General features: G+C 36.0%; 1 protein-coding gene across 2 annotated transcripts; it reads left to right on the top strand.

Annotated features, from left to right (window-relative positions):
• The first annotated feature begins 206 nt into the window (after window positions 1-206).
• Window positions 207-22,957, top strand: Uba3 (Ubiquitin-like activating enzyme 3). 2 transcript variants are annotated; one of them, XM_067092090.1, is made up of 10 exons: window positions 207-329; window positions 8,409-8,552; window positions 8,680-8,881; window positions 10,632-10,779; window positions 11,149-11,265; window positions 14,132-14,315; window positions 16,096-16,301; window positions 17,280-17,384; window positions 20,477-20,591; window positions 22,089-22,957. In XM_067092090.1, the coding sequence occupies exons 2-10, from the start codon at window positions 8,417-8,419 to the stop codon at window positions 22,175-22,177; spliced, it is 1,302 nt and encodes a 433-aa protein (XP_066948191.1). In that variant the 5' UTR covers window positions 207-329; window positions 8,409-8,416; the 3' UTR covers window positions 22,178-22,957. The 2 variants fall into 2 exon arrangements, with proteins under 2 accessions (XP_066948191.1, XP_066948190.1); XM_067092089.1 differs by lacking the exon at window positions 207-329 and adding an exon at window positions 3,660-3,730.
• Window positions 22,958-23,031: the final 74 nt, after the last annotated feature.

Genomic DNA, 23,031 nt, shown 5'->3' with positions numbered 1-23,031 from the left:
TCAACTCTGTTGCAGCTGTTTTGATGCAGATTATATTCATAAACACTGAGACAGTTCTTAGGGTGATTATGAAGTCATTCAGTTCTTATCAGTACTGTATACTACTGTCAAGCTACATGGTATTGGCTGGCTATGACTCAGGGGTAAGTAACCTTAAAGTTATGGCCTAGTCATCTCAACTGGCTTGTCTCCACCTACTTCATACTAAAATGGCCACCATCAATTTGTGCAAACCATCTCACCTTAGAAAGCGCTCATGGAAGCTGAGTTCTTTGTGTGTGGTTAGCCTATTTATCCCGCTACTTACACTGTATTCATAGGACATCACAGTGAGTACCATATATAATATTGTGCTGCTGTATGATTTTGTGGTATGTTTACTGCATATGTTGTAATTCAGTTGTTTTGGAGAGGGATTTTGGGATGAGGAAGTAGAGACTGCATGGTCCCCAGTGTGTGCCTTAAACTGATGTTCTTATGTTTACCATAGCTACGTAATATAATACATTAATACCATTGTGAGACGATCAATACAGACCATCTATTATACAGGCCTAGGCTAAACAACTTAAAGAGTCATCCCTTTGCGTGTCATGAGAATGGTGTCATTTCCTCACTTAAGTAACCTTATTTTGTATTAATAATTTTCTAGCTGAAAGTATGCTTCATTATTTTTTATATCAAGACCAATCATCCAACTGAGTAAAATCTCAAGACTTTTTAATCCATGGCATTACTTGTGTGGTATTCAAGTAGGCTATTAAATACTTGCTCACTAGTGGCCTCAGACAGCCAGTACTTTTATGTTGTTTTACAAATTACCGATAATTTTTAGTTTTCTTTATTCTATGGTGTTAACAGCAACTTTTGCAGTATGATTTCTATTTCAATTATGTGATTTTTGACATACTGGTGTAATGCCAGAAATCATAACATTTTTTGGTAGATATATAGTAATTTTAGTTGTAACATGCTTCCCTATATCTATCCTTTTCAAAGGGCATTTTTAACTTTTTGGCCAAGACATGGGAGGGTTCCTGGGGAAGAGATCACATTCCCTAGCCAAGTAAGACCAACGCCCAAGGTTAGCATGTATCCTAGTAATTACGAGGTACAGTTCATGGCCTCATTAAATTTCAATTGGCTCCAGTTCACACCTCAACCGTTTTTGCTTTGCATTATTGGTAGGTGGGTAGGAGGAGGTTCTTACTGCTGAATTGCCTATTGCATTTCTGCACGAGTTATTAAAATTGCACGATTCCCATAAAAATGTTGATTTTGTGCTGAAGAAGGTTGTGGTTGAACATATGCAATTTCGAAAAAGATGGAAAGTGGTACATGACTAACCTAAATAGATCTTGAAGAAATACTTTGCGCATTACAAATATACACCACGTACACAAAAAGTTGTAACCTCTACAACATACATTTCCTGAGGAAGTCCTATGGAGGAAAATATGTTGCACTTGATGAGATAGACAAGAAAAGAAAACAAATGATGTCGGTAATTGAGGGCAACATGAAGATTTTGCCATATTGGATTAGGTTAAAAAGGGTTTCAGCTATTTTCTAGAAAAAGCACGGTCTTTTTTTCAGTGAAAATTAATTAGGAGGGGCAACGTATTCCGGCCGTTTAATTCCGTCCACATGATTGTAAATCGGAAATATAACCTTTTAGCTCCTTTCAATGGTGACAGTAACTGCAGCGTTTAGATGTTGTGCTATAAGTATACTTTGGAATACTGTGCAGTGTTCGCTTTAAGTGAACAATTTTTCCCTTTCTCTTTTGAAAAACACCAAACTGATTTGAAATGGTTTTCAAATGTTTCTAGTTTCCATGGACATTTTAATTTAATTCTTTGAAAATATAAGCGTATTTTTTATGTTTACATAAAAAATTACTGGAATATGCAGCTGATAAAAATGCGATAATTACCCATAACCCAACAACAAAAAGGTTCCCGTAGCTAGACTCTAGAGTAGTTCAGTTAATGCACCTCACGCGGTGCTCCCCAGGCGTCACTTGTTCTTTGCAGCGTCCCTCCGGCACTCAGCTGCTACCCCTTGTATTTCTTTTATTGTACCTCCATCCGTACTCTCTTTCTTCCATCTTGCTCTCCACCCTCTGAACGATAGTTTAGTGGTGCAACTGCGAGGTTTTCTAATGTTACACCTTTCAACCCTTTCTACTCTTAATTTCCCTTTCAGCGCTGAATGATCTCGTAGCTCCCAGCGCTAGGCATTTGACCTAAATTCTATATTCCATTCCATTCCAAAAAAAACCGTGGTACCACTTGCCGTGAACTGCAGAAAAATACCAGCAAAAAGGGTAAAGTCTATGGGAATATGTAAAAAAAAAAAGCGGGGAACATTGACTCATTTACATGAACAGTGTAATCTAACAATTGCACGAACATAAGCACATCCTTTGAAAACAAATGGAAGTTTGCTGCCATCTGAATAAACTAGGTCAAAACAGAAGAACACTGAGTTTCATGTAAAATGGGTGTTGTTAGAATAGCAATTCTATTACGAATGACAGACTGTGTAGCAACATTTCTGAGGGCCTTTATTAACAACTGAAATATAAAATTATCTGAATTAGATTAATAAGATAAAAGCACTTGGTGGGCCATTGACAGGGAAAAGAACGTGAACGACTACTGTACAGGCATTTAACTTGCAATATTAGATTGGAAATTTTAAGGCAGATTATGGTTGTGATCTTTTTTTTTTTGTCATAAAATGGTTACTTTCAACATAAATATAGGCAAGCCGGTTGTGCATATTAAAAAACAAATATTTCGGGAGAAAAAATGAAGCCCGTCTAAATTCCTATAGGGCTGCGAAGTTATTTTCAAAATATTCGAAACTGCTCGTGTGGGCAGTAACACAAATAAGATTATAACATGAGAGTGAACGCACAGACTTCATTTTATGACCAGAAAAATGTTTTTTAATCGCTTCAGTCATTATCCTTTTTACCGTATTTGTCGGTAATTTTTTTACGCTTGTCGGTATCAGTCAATGAATGATAATCACACCATAGATGTAGTTGTTGTCGGTAACTAACACTAGAGCTTCATAAGGTTTGTGGGGCCCACTAACCCCACGAACTTTTAAATAATAATAATAATACTAAATTTCATTTCAGCTCAAGGAACATACAAAGTAGAGACAATGCACATACTGACAATCTAGACATGAGACATGAAACCCTTAAAGTCAGATAAAGAGATTAATATTATTGTAATATGATGTTATACAATGAAATTTGTTATCGCGAATCAGCTGTCTTTGATCGGAAAAGGACAATTAGAAAAACCAAAATTTGGAGAACACATACATACATACATACATACATACATATATATATTGATTTATTTATACTGTATATATATTTTAAATACATACAGTTGCAGAGCGTCACGCTCCCTCTTCATTGGCTCCACACTGAAGAGGGATCATTACTCTCCGGAATTGTACGTGGATAAAAAAAAATATATATATACCTGTTTGGAATATTGGTACCATACTATGTTCTCCAATTCGCATTTTTTTTTTCAAGTTTCAAAATTCAATACTGATCCGTTATTCAAAATGAAAGTTTGTAGATAAGGTTTGCTTTTTTTTACTTTTAATTCTGAACGCCCTTCCAGGTCTCTTGGTGGCATCGAAACACCGAAAGTTAAGTTATATTTGTTGACAGCTGACTGCCGATCTAATACAGGTTCGAATTTTGTTTTCTTTCAAAGTACAGCATTAATATCAAGCTATTTTGTTATGGATGTTATTAGAGTATCTTTATGTAAAGATTAAAACACACTAATTTAGTTGACGCCTCCTGGGGTGTGTAGGTATAGGCTTAGGCTTAATCCTGACTGTCAAGGGGCTTGAGCCTACCGCAGGCAACCCCATGCCAGGCTTGATAATTGATTTTCTCCATTAATGAGGAGATGGTTTAGGCTGTTGTAAACCTGAGTTTGAATATAATGTCTCTAACATTTTTATGACCCTAGTACTTAATAGGTTAATAGGCCTTCCCCAGCGTTTGTAAAGTGGTAATACTGAAGACTAATACCGCTGCCTGGTTCCTGCCAGTCGATGACCGGAATATTTACTGCCTCCTTTTTTGTATGTTTTTGGTATTCGCTGTCATTGTTTTGTTTGGTAGTGTTTGCCTTTTGTTTATGTTTATATTTGCTGTCATTGTTTTCTTTTTTGTTTATGCATTTTGTTTATGTTTACGGTATTTACCATCATTGTTTTGTTTTACATTCATCCTCATAGGGCTGCTACTAAACACGGATCCCATTTTGCACTGAAACTTGAAGTTACCGAACTTGGAGGGTGCGGCAGTAATCTTCAGTTTTGGTAGAACTATATAGTAGCTCCGCGGCATCGACTGCCTTCTAACTTGGTTGCTAATTATGAATTTACCTTTAAATTTTGGCACTCGAGTGTAATTAACCTGTAATTAACCCCTGAAGTCCATTCGACAAGGGGTTTCCATACGCGATCTTCACAAGACCAAGCACGGGTACGTCTGTTTCGAGCGGTTCATATCCCGTCCGGCAAGTGCAATAACTTGTTAACGTAATGGGTCCCCCCCCCCCGGACCAGTACTAAACACGGCGAAGGGACATTCCATTTGGCCGACAACAAACAGATGCACCGGCAGTATCAGAACCCCTCAGAGTGTAGAAAAAACCAGTTGAAAAAGTAAAAACAGGCGTAGAGCTAATATATAGAATTACTGTACCACACTTTTATCCATAAAGATAGGAGAGCCACCAGTAAATCTTTCAAAGAGTAAGGGGTCAGGGCTACTGTAGTAGCCTAGGGAATATGACCTAACCAGGCTTACCCTTACCTAACCTAACCTTTTGGTTGGGGGGGGGGGGGCTTTATCTCTCCTGGAACCTCTTAGGTATGTTGTGACCTCTCACTCTGCATTCTATCGTCTTTCAATCCTTTCCTAGCCTAAGTTCTGTGTTTAGCATTTAATGTTATAGGGCTATAATTGCTCTTCATGCCTACTTGAATATAGGTTAGGTCTAGGCCTATGGTAATCTCAAGTCTAAAGTAACCTTTAGACTAGTAATGGAGAAATAATGGATGTTAGTTTGGTAAAACTGAAGACAACTACTGCTCCCCACAGTTCAGTAATTATCAGTTTACTTGCAAAATGGGTGCCATATTTAGTACCACCCCTTTCGGATTGACTGTAAAAAGAAAAACAAAATGACCATGAATATCAGAAACACACATTAAAGTCATCATAAAATAATAAACACATGCAAAAATCCTAGACATAAACAAAAACCACAAGGAAAAAGTGGCAAATATTATGGTCGCCAACTGTCGGGAACCAGTTTGTGGTTGTAGTCTTCAGTTTTACTGTTAGGTGTAGCCAGTAACCAGGTTCACCTTCACTCTTGACTAAGTGTATGGTGCCTGGGTTAGGATAGGAAGTATCTTGGTTGAAATGTGGTATATATTTCTGTATGTTTCTTTTCTGTTGCTTGTTGCTACAACTTTTGTTGTCTCACAAAAATTATTGAAACTAATTAGTAACGGAGTGACAGTTTTTGGTAATTATGTATACATATACCCATTACCTTCTTGGCTTCTGCATTCATATGCAGTTTTTATCTGAGTAAGTGAGATTGACCACCTGACTGGAAAAAACCATAAGATTCCAATAGGCCTTTAAAAGCAGATTAAAGGCCTATTTCGATTGGGATACATCCTAATCTAATGTTCCCTTAACATAACCAGCCAGATCAAGGCATGGTGCCAATGGCACTGTACCCCTCATCATGACAGTGTGTGTGTGTGTAACAGAATGATACAGCATGTGTGCAGTTATTCTGCGGTATTACTTAAAAATATTTAGAGCCTGTATGAATATATCAGAAAACCATAATTCAGCACCCACGACTGTTGCTGATAATGAAGGGAAGCCCAGAGATTATTGGGTAGTTGTGGAAAGGAACTAGGCTTAGTAAAAGTCATATTTTATTAATATTTCTTCATTACCAGTAATTATAGGGATGCGTAGTAATTAAACCTAACTTATTATGCAGCATTCCAGTCCTTACCTGATTGTCCACTTGCCTCCCCCCCCCCTCCTAGCTCTCACCTTAAAATTAGTTACAACTCAGGCTAGGTTTTGTTATGTTCCTTTTAAGTGGTCATACACTGGATGCTTGTATTAAGGCTTTTATTCATGAATAGTTATGAAAAATTACAACTCCGTTAATATACACCAACTGATATAGTTATAGATTAAGTTTTTGCAATTGACAAAATAGAAAAGAAAATCCCTTGATTAGATTATTATGTGTTCCTGTAATTATGGGAGTTACACATCCATATTCTTTTTCTGTTGCTTTTATTGTGTATTTTATGTATTGCCTAAGCCAGTTTCATTGTTGCTGTGGTTAATACGTACAGGCAGTCCCCGGGTTACAATGGGTCCAGCTTATGACGTTCCGGGGTTAAGACGCTTTTCAAATATATTCATCAGAAATTATTTCCCAGTTTACGACGCATGTTCCGAGGTTACGACGCTTACGACACTGATCTGACGGAAGAAATATGGCTACAAAACAGCAGAATAATAAAAATTTGGAGGTTTTTTGATGAAAAACTAAATAAAAATGCAGTTTACATCTTTTTCACTACACCCAAAGCATTAAAAGTAAGGTTTTCTTAGGATTTTGGACGATTTTCGACGATTTTTCGGTTTATGACAATTTTCGGCTTGCGACACGGCATAGGAACAGAACCCCCGTCATAAACCGGGGACTGCCTGTATTTACTTTTGTATTTTTTGACTCCTAGGCTACTTTTAAGGGTATGGTAAGGTTTGGTTTGGTATTTTTCTTAGACCATGGCCTTTGTGATAGTTTTTACTGTTTCAAAACATTTTTTCCTTTTTCGGTCACAAAGTGCTTCATTTGCTATTTACCCTACCTTAAACCCCACATCCCCAACTTGTCTTCCATTACTGTTGGGCTTAATGAGTTAAAGGAACATGTTCAAAGGAAATGAACGTCAAAATTGCAAGGCTCAATTAAAAAACTAGGAGAGAGCCATTGTTTACATTTCTACTGGAGTACAGTGTAGAGTTAAAAGTAACTCAAACTCTTCAAAGTACCATATTCCATAACTTAGGCAGCTGCTAGGTTAGATGGTCTTATGTTAAGCTGTCTTGGGTGCCAGACAGTGAGATATGCTCAGCTAGATTTAGCTATGGTAGTATGCAGTAGGGTGGGTGAGAGACTAGTTTAGGTTAGGCCTAAATTAAAGTGTAGTCATGGCTTAGTTCTGTAGGCTGAGATTAGGTTACCAATGGTATAGGCATACCAAACACAGTTTGGGACAGTGTCCTGCTGTATTACCCCATTCCTAGTTAGTGCCATATCATTTAACTCCTCTCCCTTTATTGACTGCTGTGCCCCGTAGTATACTGTATACCTCTTTGCTCAATATACAAACATGTTCAGCAAGATTTGAAAGGGGGTTCAAAATCTGTCTGCACCAGAACATTCACCTTTCACTGATTGGGCAAAAATGCTTAGCAATAACCATTCTGTGTAACTTTATACTTAATGGTATGTTAATGAATTTGGTGTCGTTTTTAAGGCTATAGAGTTGAACTTTATCATGACACATGTAAGTTTAAAAATGCCAAAAAAATTGATGAGTAAAAGTTAGTTGTTATGAAAATGTTTTTGTCTTTTAATTCATAATAAATCAGAGAAAAGAGATATCAAGTTTCTGTTTACACACTGTTAAAAGTGTGATAAATTCCCTTTCCAATGATTAGAAATTCATATTTGAGTCACGTATCATACCACAAAGTGTATTAAAAAAAATGTAAATTATACTTTGCCTGAGTGGTGTAATATTGCTGAGCGTAATACCAGTTTATGTCACTTTTCAAAAAATTTGCCATAAATCAGAGCAATATATATTGGTCTTCATGACAACAACAAGCACCATACATGCCACATTCAAATTTCATTTTTATGACTTTTCTTTTACAACTTGAACAAATTTATAAAAACATATCCTTCAGTGATGACTGTAGTTATCATCAGAATTTCACAAGTTGAAAATTGGAGGGTTAATATGCTATTGTAAATAGACATTTAATTGGCTTAAAGAATGTCAGAAATACAGTTATTAAAATGAAACAGGGACGATACATGTGCAGGTCTTGCTTATCAAGCTACCCTTGTATTTCATGAGGTAGTCACTGTAATTGTTCTTAGTTGTCCATTTAATAATGTGTTGGTAAGATAGTTCTGTGGTAATACCTGATCGTCTTAAGTTTACAGTTTTTTGATAAAGAAATTTAATACACTAATGGGGTAATTAACATTATGATTTTTCAGATACCAGGATGGTTGACTGGGGAGAAAGATGGGGAGAGGTGAGAAAACTGCTCGAGCGACCAGGCCCGTTCACCCACCCAGACTTCGAACCTTCACCAGATACCTTGAAGATGCTTCAGGAAAATATTAAAGTGCTCATTATAGGTAGAGTAATTTTGAATGTTCTCTGTTTATAAGCCTATTTTTCTTGAAATGGGATTTTTTTTTGTAACTAAAGCTTTTCTGATAAGGTCCATATTTATACATTAACTTGTTTTTATATACTCAATAGGTGCTGGTGGCTTGGGATGTGAGCTTCTGAAAGACCTTGCACTCATGGGCTTTACAGATCTTCATGTGATTGATATGGATACAATTGATCTTTCGAACTTAAATCGCCAGTTCTTATTTAGAAAAAAAGACATTGGACGCCCTAAGGCTGAAGTGGCTGCGGAGTTTATAAATCAGCGAATTAAAGACTGTAAAGTTACAGCGTATCCTTTCATGCTCAGTTATCAACTTTATCTTTTTAGTTTATGCTCTGTATAGTCTTTGCAGTATATTTTCTTTAATTATGTCACCTCTTCCAAATACAGCTTAGTTCATTAATGTATTTCTGTTATAGTTCCAAGAAGTCCACTGTTTTGGCATCCTTCAGATGTTGGTCATGAGTTGACATGATGGTTGAAGTGAATTTTAGCATTGTACCAAAGAGTAACTCATTTTTGTTCTAATTAATTTTTTTTATAATCTTGTAAATGTTTGTGGAGGTTTTGTAGTTCTCTCTTCTGTTACCCAGTAATGCTTTGGAAGAGCTCTCAGGATGGTTGAATGTCCAGAGAATACTTTGACTAGTTATAGCTCTCCCTGTTGCTGTAATGAGACAGATTTACTGGTATTTCCATGAACCAGTTTCACATAGTAGAAGGAAAGATAATGTTTTTGGGAGATTAATAATTTGATGTAGTCCATGAATTATAACTTGACAATTTCAGTAATAAAGAGAATGATGTGAATTTGTCACTGATAGAGCGTTTGTTTAGCTTGTTTGATATTATGTACTTCAACAATATGTAAGGAGTCATTGATTGAGAAGTGAGGTAGGCAATGCTGATTGATGTTACTAAGAGAGAAACTTTTATTTGTGATTATGAGTAAGGAGAATTTTAGATGTGCTAAGATGATGTACAAGATAGATGTTCATTCTTCATGTTTAATGACAGTGAATTCGTCATTGATGATGATAACTAGTTTTAGGTGATGACTGTGAAGATCAGATTATTTTTGCACTGGAATTATGGGAAATTGAAATTGACAATCAGAGTGAGGACTGAGATTTTGCACGAACATAAATCATTACAAATGATGATTGTAGAGAACGTTGCCTTGTTTCTCATTTTGGGTGGACTGTAGAAGAATTACTGTCTTAGAATAGGTGTAATCAGTTACAATAGAATTTGGCTTTTTTTGTGCTAGCAAAATCCTGATTGGTTATCGAAAGCTCATTCCATAAAGACTTGTTTTTATAATATTGTTGAATTGTTGTATTTCTTTGAAAGTGACACATGATGCTGCAAAAATCTGCAAGTCAGTAGCTTCATAGAGATTGTGACTATTTACGTAGATGTAAGATAGGGGAAATATGATATAAGCAGTACAGAATGTTAAGATAGTACTTTTACTAGATAATAATAATACTTTAGTCACACTTATGAGTGATATACAGTACAGGAAAGTAACTGACACTACCATCTCGTTGCTTGTTCTTAGTAGACTGTTGGAAAGTGCTCAGTGAAGGTAGAGTGGTAGCAAAAAAAGGCAGAAAAACTTGCAACATTAAAAGTTCTTTTGCCCACCAATAGAAACTTGATGCTGTCTAGTCTGATGCTACTGAAGTGTTTTGTCCTGAAAATAGTAGAATATGTTCACGAAGAGTTATCTTCTGGTGTTCCTTTAATTAAAAAGTGAAAGTACTGTACTCAATAGGGTACCAATTTCTCAGAATTGAATGATGACAGAAATTGTCAAAAATCCAAGTCATAAAATTTCCGCATGCTCGTAAGTTGAGAGCAACCCCTGATAAGTTAGAATATCAGTGCAGAGAATAACTGCAAATGTTACTTTGGTACTTTTGTTGTTTATATTATTTGCACTGTATTTAGATAAATAATGTCCAGTACTCTTTCTGTGTTATTTACATTACACAGTTCTCACTGTTATGGTTTTCTTAACTAGATTTCTTAGCTATTACAACAAGATTCAAGATTTTGATGACGATTTCTACAGAAGGTTTCACGTGGTGGTTTGTGGGTTGGACTCAATAGTTGCCCGTCGCTGGATAAACGGCATGCTTTTATCGCTTCTAAATTATGAAGATGGGATGCTAGATCAGGTATCACTTGCATTTTAGTTGCTGAAGGCTACATTCCTGTGTATGATGTCATACATTAATTATTAAAAAAATTTCAGCTAAGGAACTGTTCCTCTGACACTAAAAATTTTCATTAATATATATTTTGTTGGGGAGGATTGATGATCTGTCCATAAATCATTTGCCAAAACAAATAATGAAATGAGCTGTTCAGTGAGTGTTAGAAACAGCTAGAAAAGGCTCATTAAAAAGTGTTAATATGAATAAGGATGATAATAATAGTCATGGAAAAGTAGTTTTTCTATTTTTGTTAATTTTTTTTTAAGATTTAGATGTGAGAAACATTTATTCATTTTAGTTTTATTTTATGTTTTAAATATTTGCTTTCAGAGTTCTGTTATCCCACTGGTTGATGGTGGAACAGAGGGTTTTAAGGGCAATGCTCGTGTGATATTGCCTGGCATGACTTCTTGCATAGAATGCACTCTCGACCTCTTTCCCCCTCAGGTAAGTGTTTTGTTTTGAATTATTTTAAGAAAATTTCTTGAATTATTACTTTCAGTGAAAACCTTTAGACTTAGGAAGTCTTTATATAGAAAACTAGGGGAATATATCAATGTAAAGCTTATGCCGAGTATTCAGTATAAATGTTTAATAGATTTCATCCAATTTTGTTCCTACGAGAACACACATTTCTTCTTTTATAGTCTCTTCCATGAAAGCTGGATAGGTAACTGAGACTTGTTAACAGGGGAGTTAAGTGGTAGCAGTCCTAACAGACCTCCAAAGGGCTCCTTGAAGACAGGGGATGGATGTCCTTCCCCATACACAAGAAAGGTGTTCCATAGTTAGAGCAGTTGACACAGCCCATTAGATTGCTAGTGATCAGTTGCTTTTTCACAAACCTTGTGCTGGTTGCCTGCCCAGACTTCTTGGGATGGGAAGACTGATCCAAACTTTTCCCAAATTGGTTACATATCTCTGGAGGTATGACAAGGAATCTGTGCTTTCTGTGGTCCCTGAGCGCCCTAGTTCTTTGGCGCTTGTTTGACAGACCCACAGCCATGCTTGTGACTGATTACCCACACAGGACAGTTCTGTATGGTCTTTCCATTGGCCACCATGATGATCACCACTCTTGTTATGATTCCCCCCATATATATAATATATTTATTCTGGTGTCTATGGGCTGGTTATTGGTATGCACGTATCTGGTAGTTCGTGAGGCTGCATTCTTAGACCCAGCTCCAGTTCTGTTACTAGTTTTATGCAAGAAGGCAATGATGTAGATCATGCTCAGTCTACACTTGCATCCTTAAACAGTGGTTCTTTACTATGATGGAGGGACCTTCTCAGTCTTATAGGCACATGTGGTCTTGGAGAGATTGTGAGATTTTGATTTTGAAATGGTACCATCGATTCGGTTGCCCTGATTCTCACTAGTGCAGGGAGTTTTATAGCGGGTGAATTCGTTTTGAGATGTACAGATAGTGTATTTGCACTTTCCTCCAAGGTTTTTCACCACCTGCAACACATCAGTGGAGTTACTACCTGCCTAAAATGAGCTGAGACCTGCTCCTTGCAGGTAGACTCTTCAGTCTGTGGACTGGTAGCCTTCCCAGAAGTGGCTTCTTTCAGAATGGATATCTTCCTTTTCCAAGGGAGGAGCCATGGAGCTGGTTGCCTGGCATTTTTCCCAGAAAAATTTTGCCTTTTCTGGGATGTGGTGTGAGGAGGACATCTGTAGGAAGTCTGTTGACCTTTCTCTCTCATCAGGCTGCTAACCTATAGGCAAACCTTGTCTTGAGAATGTGCATTGCTGTTAGCAGCCTTGTCTTCTGGGGGTAGTTTTACTGCAATATCACAGGTAGGGAGTGGTCAGACTTCTTGGAAATCCTGTTTAGGAGCCTGACTTTCTTCTTGTTTTGGAAGGGGCCAGGAATCTTTCCCACCAGTTTAACTCGTCTCTTAGGCTCCTTCTGTAAAGTCAGATAAAGAAAAGAAAGGAGGGGGCTGCTGAGGTTGGCAGTTTCCTCTCCTGTTACATTTAATAGTGGGATGCCTTTCATTCGATTTGGCAATGTGGCAGTGACAGTGCTCTGGGCCCGGGGTAGTCTCTATTTTTCATCATGAGTACAGACTGCTTATCACATAATGCCTCCCCAGCATTTGTACTCTGATCTTTTTTCCAGCCTACTATCCTGCTTTGCCGAAATCTCTGACCATGTCAATAAGCAGTGGAGGCTATAAATAACACCTCTACAGGCCTCTGCAGTCCTTTGAACAAGTTTGTGTTTTAGACCCATTCTATTATGTAAAATCCCATGTTCTGTTTGGATTTCAATGAGATAGAGCAATTTCATGTTTTTTGTAAACCTCAAGGATGTCTATTTCCAGTTTCTTATCCCTCAGGACTCCAGGAACTACCTCCGTATAGTCTGCAACAAGATTATCTACTAGTCAACGCCATGTGCTCTAGACTGGCAACAGCCCTTTATGTGTTCTTTATGTGTTTATGCAAGTGTTTTCCTGTGTGTCAGCTTGGTTTCATTTACTCAGGTTCTTTATTACTTGACTATTGGCTGATCATGGGATCTTCAGAAGTGCAGTTGTTTTATAAACAAAAATATCTGTGTACAACTAGCTACAGCTTAGGGTTTGTTTGACAGAAGTCAGATTTCCTTCCGAAACAGCAGAGGATGTGCTGGGGCATCCTGGAATATTAAGTGCAAGAGTTTATCCTGGAGACTCTTGATCAGCAAGTTCTGGATGCTTTTAGTTGGAGTGCTTGTCTTGACAAGATCAGTCTGCTTGGCTGTAGCAAATAGTTCTGAGTCATCTTTCTTCCTTGGAGAAGCTCATGATTTATGAGTACCTCCACTAGTGCTGGCTTCAGGTGCTTGAAGCAGCACTGGTCTCCAACTAGCCATCTTCTTACACAACCTTTTCCGCTCAGCTGGAGATGAGGGATGATATTGCTTGGTGGCTAGATGAAAGGAACCTCTTGGGAGAGTTTCCTTGAATTCCCTGTCTTCAGAGATTGGGTCTATTTAATGGCAAGTAAATGATGAATTATAGCAAGTGGTTTTCTGATTTTCTGCTACTGTACTTGGGTAACACTCATGTTCTTATCAGTACTGTCCAACCAGCAGTTTTTTTCTATTGGGAATAGTCAGCCTTCTCTGCCAGTCAGAACTATAGTACTGTTTGTGTAAAATAGGTTTGCATTTAAAAAACATTAGCCTTGAAAAAATGAGTTGTTTTTAAAACTTCATTGTCATTTATGTATGAATGCTTTTGATTTATTTTTTTGTGTGAAGATTGTATTTGTTTTTAGTATTTTTATTCTGATGTTCTGTGGTATCTTTTGTAGGTAAATTTCCCCCTGTGCACAATTGCTCATACTCCTCGATTGCCTGAACACTGCATAGAATATGTGCGAATTCTTCTGTGGCCAAAGGAAAACCCATTCAGTGAAGATTTAGCAATTGATGGAGATGATCCACAGCATATTAACTGGATTTTTGAAAAAGCACAGAAAAGAGCAGCAGAATATGGTAATATTTTGAGTTCTTTCTTGTTTAGGTAATATACTTAAGCAGCTGAGTTTCAAAACCTTTGTAATGTAACACCTAGTTACTACTACTAAGCTTTGTGCAATACCTTCAGTCTCCTATTGCTTTCTTGTTTACCTTTTACTTTTCATCTGTTTTTTTCTCGTCTCTTTCCACCTAATTACCTATTTTCTTCAATGTATTTTTGTTCTCATTTTTACCCCTGCAGAAGTCTATAAATGTGACTCAGTGGTTTGGTTATACTTGTTTACAATAATGCTTTTGCCTCCAGTTAATATATGTGCAACCTTATGTATGTTCATTTGTTGTTTGTCTTCATATTTTTATGAGTTAGATACTGCATAATCCATACATTTTTTATTGTACTGTATGTTTCTAAGAGTACATTGTGATCTGAGTTGAATGAGCCCTGCCCTAACTGTTGTTTTTTTGTTTGATTATTATAGTCTGTTATGATGAACATAGTGCCTGTTTTATTATTTAGATGATTGATTTTACTTGTCATTCATACTACTCATACACCTTCTCCATCACATTGTTCATTTACTTGTTTGCATCATCGAGGTTTCCTTTGTGCATTTTTACTTAATGAATACAGTGTACAAATCCGTTGACAATGAATACAGTGTACAAATCATTTGACTTGCTTTCAGTTGGTTCTTTGTGGTTGCAGGCCAAATTATTGCTTCCTCTCCTAGGGGAAGGTGCCATCATAACTCCAGTTCCTCTTCCTTTCCCTTATAATCCTATTCTTTATGTAACGTGGTCACCTGGGATACTTCTTTTCTATGCTACATGAAGAGAATAAGTTGTACCACTTTGCTTTTGAATCAGCCTCACTTAGAATAACACATAGTTTAACACAGTTTTACAAACAAGTACAAGCACCTTTCATGACCCATTGTTACTCATCCGAATTGGTCAGGTACATACTTCTGTCAGTAGTTAGCTGGCTCCAAGGCACGTAGAGTCAACTTCAGAAGAGCAGCAAGATTCCTCTCACCTAAATAGCTACTTAGGCAACTCAAGTACTGTAATGGGTTTTTATATTACAACAAGTGTATTTTTTTTACAGCCAGATTAATTTTTTTTGGTAAAAACCTATGACTTTACAAACTAATTTTCTTGCAAGTTAGTCAGGCAACACACGAAACTACCATATTTTGCCAGTATGCAGACCTTGGAACTTTGATGTGTAGACACTCAAGGTGGATTCTTCTCTTCAATGTTTCTGGAAAAGGAGCTGATATCCCAAAAGGCAGTGGTGTAGTGAGGGATAAAAGCAAAATTTATTTGTCTTTTAAAAATTGTGTATTGTATGAATTCACTGTTTTGTAGTTCACTCCAGATAACATTCCCCATAAATATACAATCCTTGACTTGAATAAACAAGTCTCATACCATTAGTTATGCCTATGTTGTAGGTAGCTAATGTTTTGTTAGGAAAATATTTTTTGGGAATTTGTCATAATTTGCTCATGCAGGTTATGCATGTGTTACCAGAATTTGAAATAATGCCTTTAGCGCTGTATGTTAATTACTGTTTTCATGCCAGCCTTTTGATGGTTCAAGTGTTGGCCAATTATGAATTCATAAAAGATTTCAACTAATAAGCCATTTGCACATCATAATATAAATTAGGAGTTATTTACAGTGTATGGTATAAAGCAGTATTAGTGTCTTCCTCTAAGTTGTATTACGTTTCGAGTACGTAAACCATTACAGTATTAGCAAAATCAATCATACATTTTCTTTTTTACAGGCATAAGTGGTGTTACATATAGATTAACTCAAGGAGTTATCAAAAGAATCATACCTGCTGTAGCCTCAACTAATGCTGTTATAGCTGCTGCATGTGCATCTGAAGTTTTTAAGCTGGCTACGTCTGCATGTACCCCAATGAACAACTATTGCGTTTTCAACGATACTGATGGCATCTATACATACACATATGAGCAAGAAAAGAAGGTAGAGTATCTTAGGCTTAATGTTTACTAAGCTGGTAGTTTTAATGCCAAAATGCTTCAGTTAATGTTTACAAAAAGTAAACGGCAGACTCTTGGTGTCTTTTGACAAATTAGGGGTTGAATATTTACGCAAGTATGCACGGTAATTATGAAGAGACAGTGTAGTGTTACCAAGTTCATTTTTAGGCCTAGACCTAAGAAAGCTACCTCATCCTTGCCCTCTTCACCTTTCATCAAAGAATAGATGCTAGCTAGGTCTCCATCTGTGCTTGTGCACTTATATTCACAAGTACATTTAGTGAACGCTGTGTTTGATTGTTTATTATCAAAATGCATTATTTAGTGTTTATGTTGTCTCTGATTGTTAGGTTTTTTCAGGTGAATAAAGAGAGTGCTAGATTACGAGGAAATCAAATATCGTGCTAGTAGACAGAATCAAAATTTATGCTGTATGCAAGGTCTGTATTTATCGTATTCTGCCAAAATGTGGGCACTGGTGAAGGAAAGGGATTTAGAAAGGTGTGGCTAGAGAATGAAGATTTGTGCCTAGAGAGTGGTGGGAAGATCATATTAGGAATGAGGAAGTGGCAGAGAAATGTGTTCAACTTCTGGAAGGTAGGGTGTGATCTTAGAAATTGAAATGATTTAGACATGTGATGAGAAGAGATGAGGAACAGTTAGTCAGACAAGCAGTAGATGTGCTTTCAGTATGACAGAGACTAATAGGACATCTTAGAAATCATAAAAAAATGGCATAGAAGAGGACCTAGAACTCAGGTTGGAGGTGTGCAAGACGGAGCAGCAAGAATTTGTTTTCATTGTAACCCCTGAAGGGAAAAGCTGACAAAAATTTGAAAGCCAAAGTAGGGCAACTAATCTAATTAGTTTTAAGATCATGGCATTTTGTATTTTAGACTGTAAGAATGTTTATATGTCATATTTGCATGTTGCTGAAATCTTTTGAAATTTAATCTTTCAGGATGATTGTGTTGCATGCAGTCAAGTACCCCAAGCCTTAGAAGTCAGCTTGAGTGATAAGTTACAGGATATCATCAATATGCTGACAGAGTCTGCTCAGTACCAGGTAAGACTCTCTTGTCTCATTAGGTATTTTCAACCGGCAGAGACAGTTCATATGTGTGTGTGAAACCAGGATAAGTAACCTTTTGAAAGTGACCAGTGTCATCCTAGCAGCAATATTTGTTCTTGTCCCAGACATTTAATTAGCTAAGAGAAAATAACATGATTTCATATTGTGAAGAGTAAATGGTCTTCCTTGAATGAGTCGCATGAAGTATTGTACATCTACAAGTGTTCTGCTTTTCATTTTAGGGACTCTTCCATGCATACATGACTCCCTTTTCCTGTCAGTTGATTCTTAATATTGTCTCATCACAAAAGATGAGGGTCAGATTTGAGCAGATGAACTTTGCCCCGTAACTCTTTCAACTGTTTAATACATATACTTTACATAGCACACATATTTTACTCATGTCATTAAGTAATTTTAACTGTGATGTTATGTACGTTTATATAAAATTAATTTTTCCTTTATTACTTTCTGGGTCATTATTCTTGAACACTTGTTCTCTAGGCCTATAGTGTTTTTTTTTTCTCAGTAGTGGGGAAGTGCCATCAGTGCACCTCATGCAGTGCACTCTAGTCTTTATTTAAGGTTCTTTGCAGTGTCCCATCAGCCCCTAGCTGCAACCCCTTTTATTCCTTTTACTGTACCTCTGTTCATATTCATTCTTCCATCTTAATTTCCACCCTCTTCTAACAATTGTTTCTTAGTGCAACCACAAGGTTTTCCTCCTGTTATACCTTTAAAAACTTTTACTCTCAGTTTTTCTTTCAGCGCTGAATGACCTCAAATGTCCCAGCACTTGGCCTTTGGCCTAAATTGTATATATTCTGTTCTGTTCTATAGTGGTCTTTTGAATCATAGTCAGATAATAACATTCTCTCTCTCACCCCCTTTCACCACATTTTCTTTCTTGCCTTTCTCTGATGCAGTGCTCAGTTATGTATAAGTATCTCAGTGGTGAGGCTGTGCAATCATGCTGTTGCTCTATTCTTGACAAAGATAACATGTTGTATTTATTTGAGCCAGATTTATTATAGTTGTTTCATTTACTCATTCACTGTTTTATAAGTAACAATGTATGTAATAAAGTTATATTTGTAAAAGAAATATTGGAAGTAACCAGCCAAGATTATTACAAACATTTTCATGTGTAAGCTGATGATAAGAAGAAAATGAGTGGAATACATACATAAAAGACAACCAATATAGCACATCAAATAAATGGTATAAGAGTAAGAGGCCAAAGTAAATAAGTAAATTAAGTGCATTATAAGTCAGCCTTGTGATAAAGAAGTTTGTGTTAGCTTTTGTTATGTTTTATTGTACATATACAATACCTCACCAGAAATACCATGAACATTTTTTTAGTGATATCTGAACATGTTTGCCTATTACTGTTATTTGCTGACAATCTGGGTATTGTGCATAAAGCAGCTCACTGGGGCACCCTTTCTTTCACTCCTTTGTAACTTCATCTATTACTATGATAAACAGATAAAGGGTTCAGTATTGATCCTTAATGGAGAGCAACATCTACTCTTGATTCTTATGATACACCCCCGCCAGTTTTCACTCCAGGTCCAGTGCCATGGCAGAGTAACATCACTATCTTGATGAGTCTTCATGGTATCATCTTCCTTTGTAATGTCCATTTAATTATTAGTCTCAGTGCTGAGTGAGATTCTTTGAAGACCAACAGATATGTGGTATAAGCTCTTCCTCTGTATATGTGTGATGATTTTTCTGCAGGAGCATGTAATTGAAATTGCTTCTTTTGCATAAAGCCAGATGTACAGTCATCGATTTTAAACATTTTTATGATTCTTTATTCCAACAAATTTTGTAATATTTTCATAGCATGTACACACAGTGCATTCTCTTTTCCTTGGTGCATCTTTATTGTAAAGTTCTTTTCTCACTTTTCTGGTCCTTATTCTTCCTCTATCAGCTTTTTCTTGTATTCTAGTATGCTTAGGGATGACTATTATGGTATCTGTTGGGCCTTCTATTAATCCAGCTTCCTCCAGTTCATGTTCATTGTCTTCATTTTCATCTGTAATTTCTCCATTGTCATCTTTTTTAAACATCTGCCTTCTTTCAGCAGTTTCCATCAACCACTTGAAGCTGTATTTGCTGTAACTATTTCATGATATTCCTTTTTGACACCTTGATTTTTCAGTTTGAGGTTTGTATTCTTTTGACAGGCTCTTTTTTCTTCTTTGATGGTACTTTGTATGCAGAACTGCCTGGACATGGCATGTTGGAAGTTTGGAATAATTTGCTCCTTATGGTGAGAACTTGAGCCTTGGATTTTTGGCAATATGGTTCATGGTGCTGAATGAGATCTTTCGTATCAATGGCTTTTCATTTGTTGAGCTTTTTGTTAGGCAAGATAAACATGTAAGTTGTGTTTCTTTGCATGTAAAGAAATTTGATTTATCCTCGGTAAACATTATGTTGCATTTTTTACATGTAAAGAAATTTTTATTTATTCTGGGTAAACATGTACTGTATTGTGTGTTTCTTTACTTGTAAAGAAATTTTCATTTATTCTGGGTAAACATGTATGGTTTGTTTCTTTACTTGTAAAGAGTTGAGAAGAAACTTATTTATTCTGAAGTACACCTAGAATACTTATGAAGAAGTAGTCATAAAGAGTCTTATGTTACCCACAAAATAGCACAACCAGGACATGTCAAAATGTAGACTTTGTCTTATTTGACACTATTGGAGTTTGCAGGATGTACATTTTAGGCTAAAGGTATGCAGGCGTTTGCAGTTACCTTAAAGACCGTAAAGAACAGTTTTATTTGGGAAAGATTTTTTGATGCAATATAAGATGGATCATTAATTAATAACAATTAATATCTTTGTGTTGTATACTGGTTGACAGAAGCAGTTCTTAGGGTACAGAGTGCTGTTTATATGAGGTGATAGTTATAGTTATCTCAGCTTTACAATACCAGAAGAAACATGAATATGTTAAACATATTTAGCTTTATAGCCTATGATTGACTCAGTAATTCTTTTTATAGTACTGTTAATTGAGAACATCTAACATAGTTCATTAAGAACATTCTAATTCACAGATGAAAAGTCCTGGTCTGCAAGCAATGGTTGATGGCAGAACTAGGTCTCTTTATCTTCATTCACCAGCTTCCATCGAGGAAAAACTTCGTCCTAATCTGAAGAAAACTATCGAAGGTCTGTAGATCTACAGGTTTTCTCTTTTTTAGAAAAAACACTTTTTTCTTAACTGGTTAGTAGTGGAATAGTTCCTCCTATAGGTAGGCTCATTAGGAATAAGCACATGGAATAATTATGTTTGTTTAAATAGTACATATTGCTAGTCTTCATCAAATTGGCCTTGAAAAGGAGAAACAGCCTGATAACAATTAGCCAAGCTAGGAATTTAAAGTTTGATATTAAATACACACAATTGGGAAGTATGTATGATATGCAGGAATACACAGTCACCTTGCTTTAAATTTTGAATTTAAGTTTGTTTCATTACAAACTTTTCAGTCATATATGCTTACATTTGTGATCTTCAAAACATATTCAGACTCAGCTGTTTTTTGTTCAACAGAAAGAAGAATGATAGTAATCAATGTACAAAGGATGAAAGTAATTAATGTACAAAGAACAATTAAACCAGAACTTTTACTGGATAAAGACCTTAAAAAGTTACCTATTAAAGGAGTATATCTGGCAGCAACAGTGGTTTGGTCTTGTCAAGTTGTGGCAGGGTGGGTGATTTTGAGGTCTTTTGATTGGCATTCTGCACAAACTTATAAATCATTTTCACTGGTGATATGTCCATTGTTAACTAGACCTAGTGTAACAAATGGTATATTGTCACTGAGTGTGGATATTGTAATAATCAAAACCCCATAGATTGACCTATGTTTTTAAATATGCCTATTTTTGTAAATTAATACTGTATATTGTTTTGAGGTCCATGCTATTGTTATTTTCCCAACATTGTATTACAGTGGCTTTGTTTTCTGTCAGGAAAATGTGGTTTTTCTGTGTGAAGATACTATTTTCCAAATTACTGCCAATGTGATGGTTTTCTGCAAAAGTAATTGCTGCTGTTTCCCTGGCAGAGTTCCACTGATGTATTTTATGTTGTAGAATGATCTCGGAAGCATCCTGTTTTTTAATAGCATCATAGAGATTCTAGCCAGTTTTTGATTGAAGATAATCTTGGAAATGTTCTCTCGTTGCCTCTTACTTGAAGAAAGGAAACTGATTTTTTGTTTGAAACATTTAACTAAAAGAGTTACAAGTTTGGTGTTTATGAAACATTTGTTATCCCAGTACTACAAAGCTACCACACACTCACTCACTCATTGGCCCCACCCAGTCCTTCTTACACACATTCTGATAATTCTAAGTGCAATATTTATTTACCAGAATTTTGCAGTCTCCATTTGCTTTACGGATATCTACCTGTAATGAATCCTTCTTACATTATTGCTGCTAATTCAGTATAACAAAAATTATTAACATAAATTTTTGCAGTTTCCATTTGTTTTACAATTATCTATCTGTAATGTGCTGTTACTCTGTTCAAATTTTTTCCTCCCTTCTAATATTTGCAATGAAAATTTCTGTGAATTCAAAAAGCTTACATTATTTTTACATCTACATTTGAGATTTCTGCGAATTCAAAAAACTTATATTTTTTGTTTACAGAACTGAGTTTGCGGGATGGGATGGAGATTGCTGTAGCTGATGTTACCAGTCCAACAACGATTCTTTTCAAGTTGAAAATCAAGTCATGAAGTGGCTTGTTCTTCATTTCCTATGATTCTGTGAGCGTAGAGGATATGCTGTGTTCATACTTCTTGAATTACAAATGAAATATACCAACATACGGAAATCTTGTATTCTTTCGTTTTATATCAGGTACAATATTTTTTAAATGGTTTTGTAAATAACATTTTGTAGTAGTCCTTCTGTACTCTGAATGTTAGGAGCTACGGTGCCTTCTGACTATAGAAATTCATGAGCCTTTAACTCTTTTATATCTTTTAGTGATAAGGGGTTAATTTTTATGGTAATTTTTTATAGTAATTTTGTTACAAATATTTGTAATAGAGTTAGTGGGTAACAAAATATTTAAGTTTGACTAGTACTGAACCATGTAATTATTCATACTTCAGTACTGCTTTTTTGAAACTGTATTATGATGCAAGTACCACCTTCAAATATATTTCATACTTAAACCAAAATTATTAGTCATAATATTTAATGACTGAAAGTAGAGTTTGTGTTGTTATTATGTAAGTTTTCACAGAATTTTATGTGAAACTGCCATGCATCTTAATAGCGTTTGGGTAAAGTAATTTTTACAGCTGCCAGGTTCCACTTGAACAGAAGCATTGCTATATTATGTTGTGTATTCTTTAAAAATCATTTATGTAGAAAACCAAGTTAGATCTTATTTTCAGCATCCAGTTTATCCAAAATTCCCTTACAATTGTCAACAGACAGCTCTGTGTGAAAGCTCATGAAATACAGTGTCATCTGTGACTAAGTAAAAATTCATAATGGCCACTCTATAGATCTAATTTTTTTCTGTCCAAAGGGTAATTTAGCTTTATGATGTAATCAGCTAATGGGTTCTCAGCAGTAG

This window comes from Macrobrachium rosenbergii, chromosome 48 (assembly GCF_040412425.1).
Source record: "Macrobrachium rosenbergii isolate ZJJX-2024 chromosome 48, ASM4041242v1, whole genome shotgun sequence".
Classification (NCBI taxonomy): domain Eukaryota; kingdom Metazoa; phylum Arthropoda; class Malacostraca; order Decapoda; family Palaemonidae; genus Macrobrachium; species Macrobrachium rosenbergii.
The sequence above is the reverse complement of the archived record's forward strand: the minus strand, read 5'-3'. Positions and strand labels throughout refer to the sequence as shown.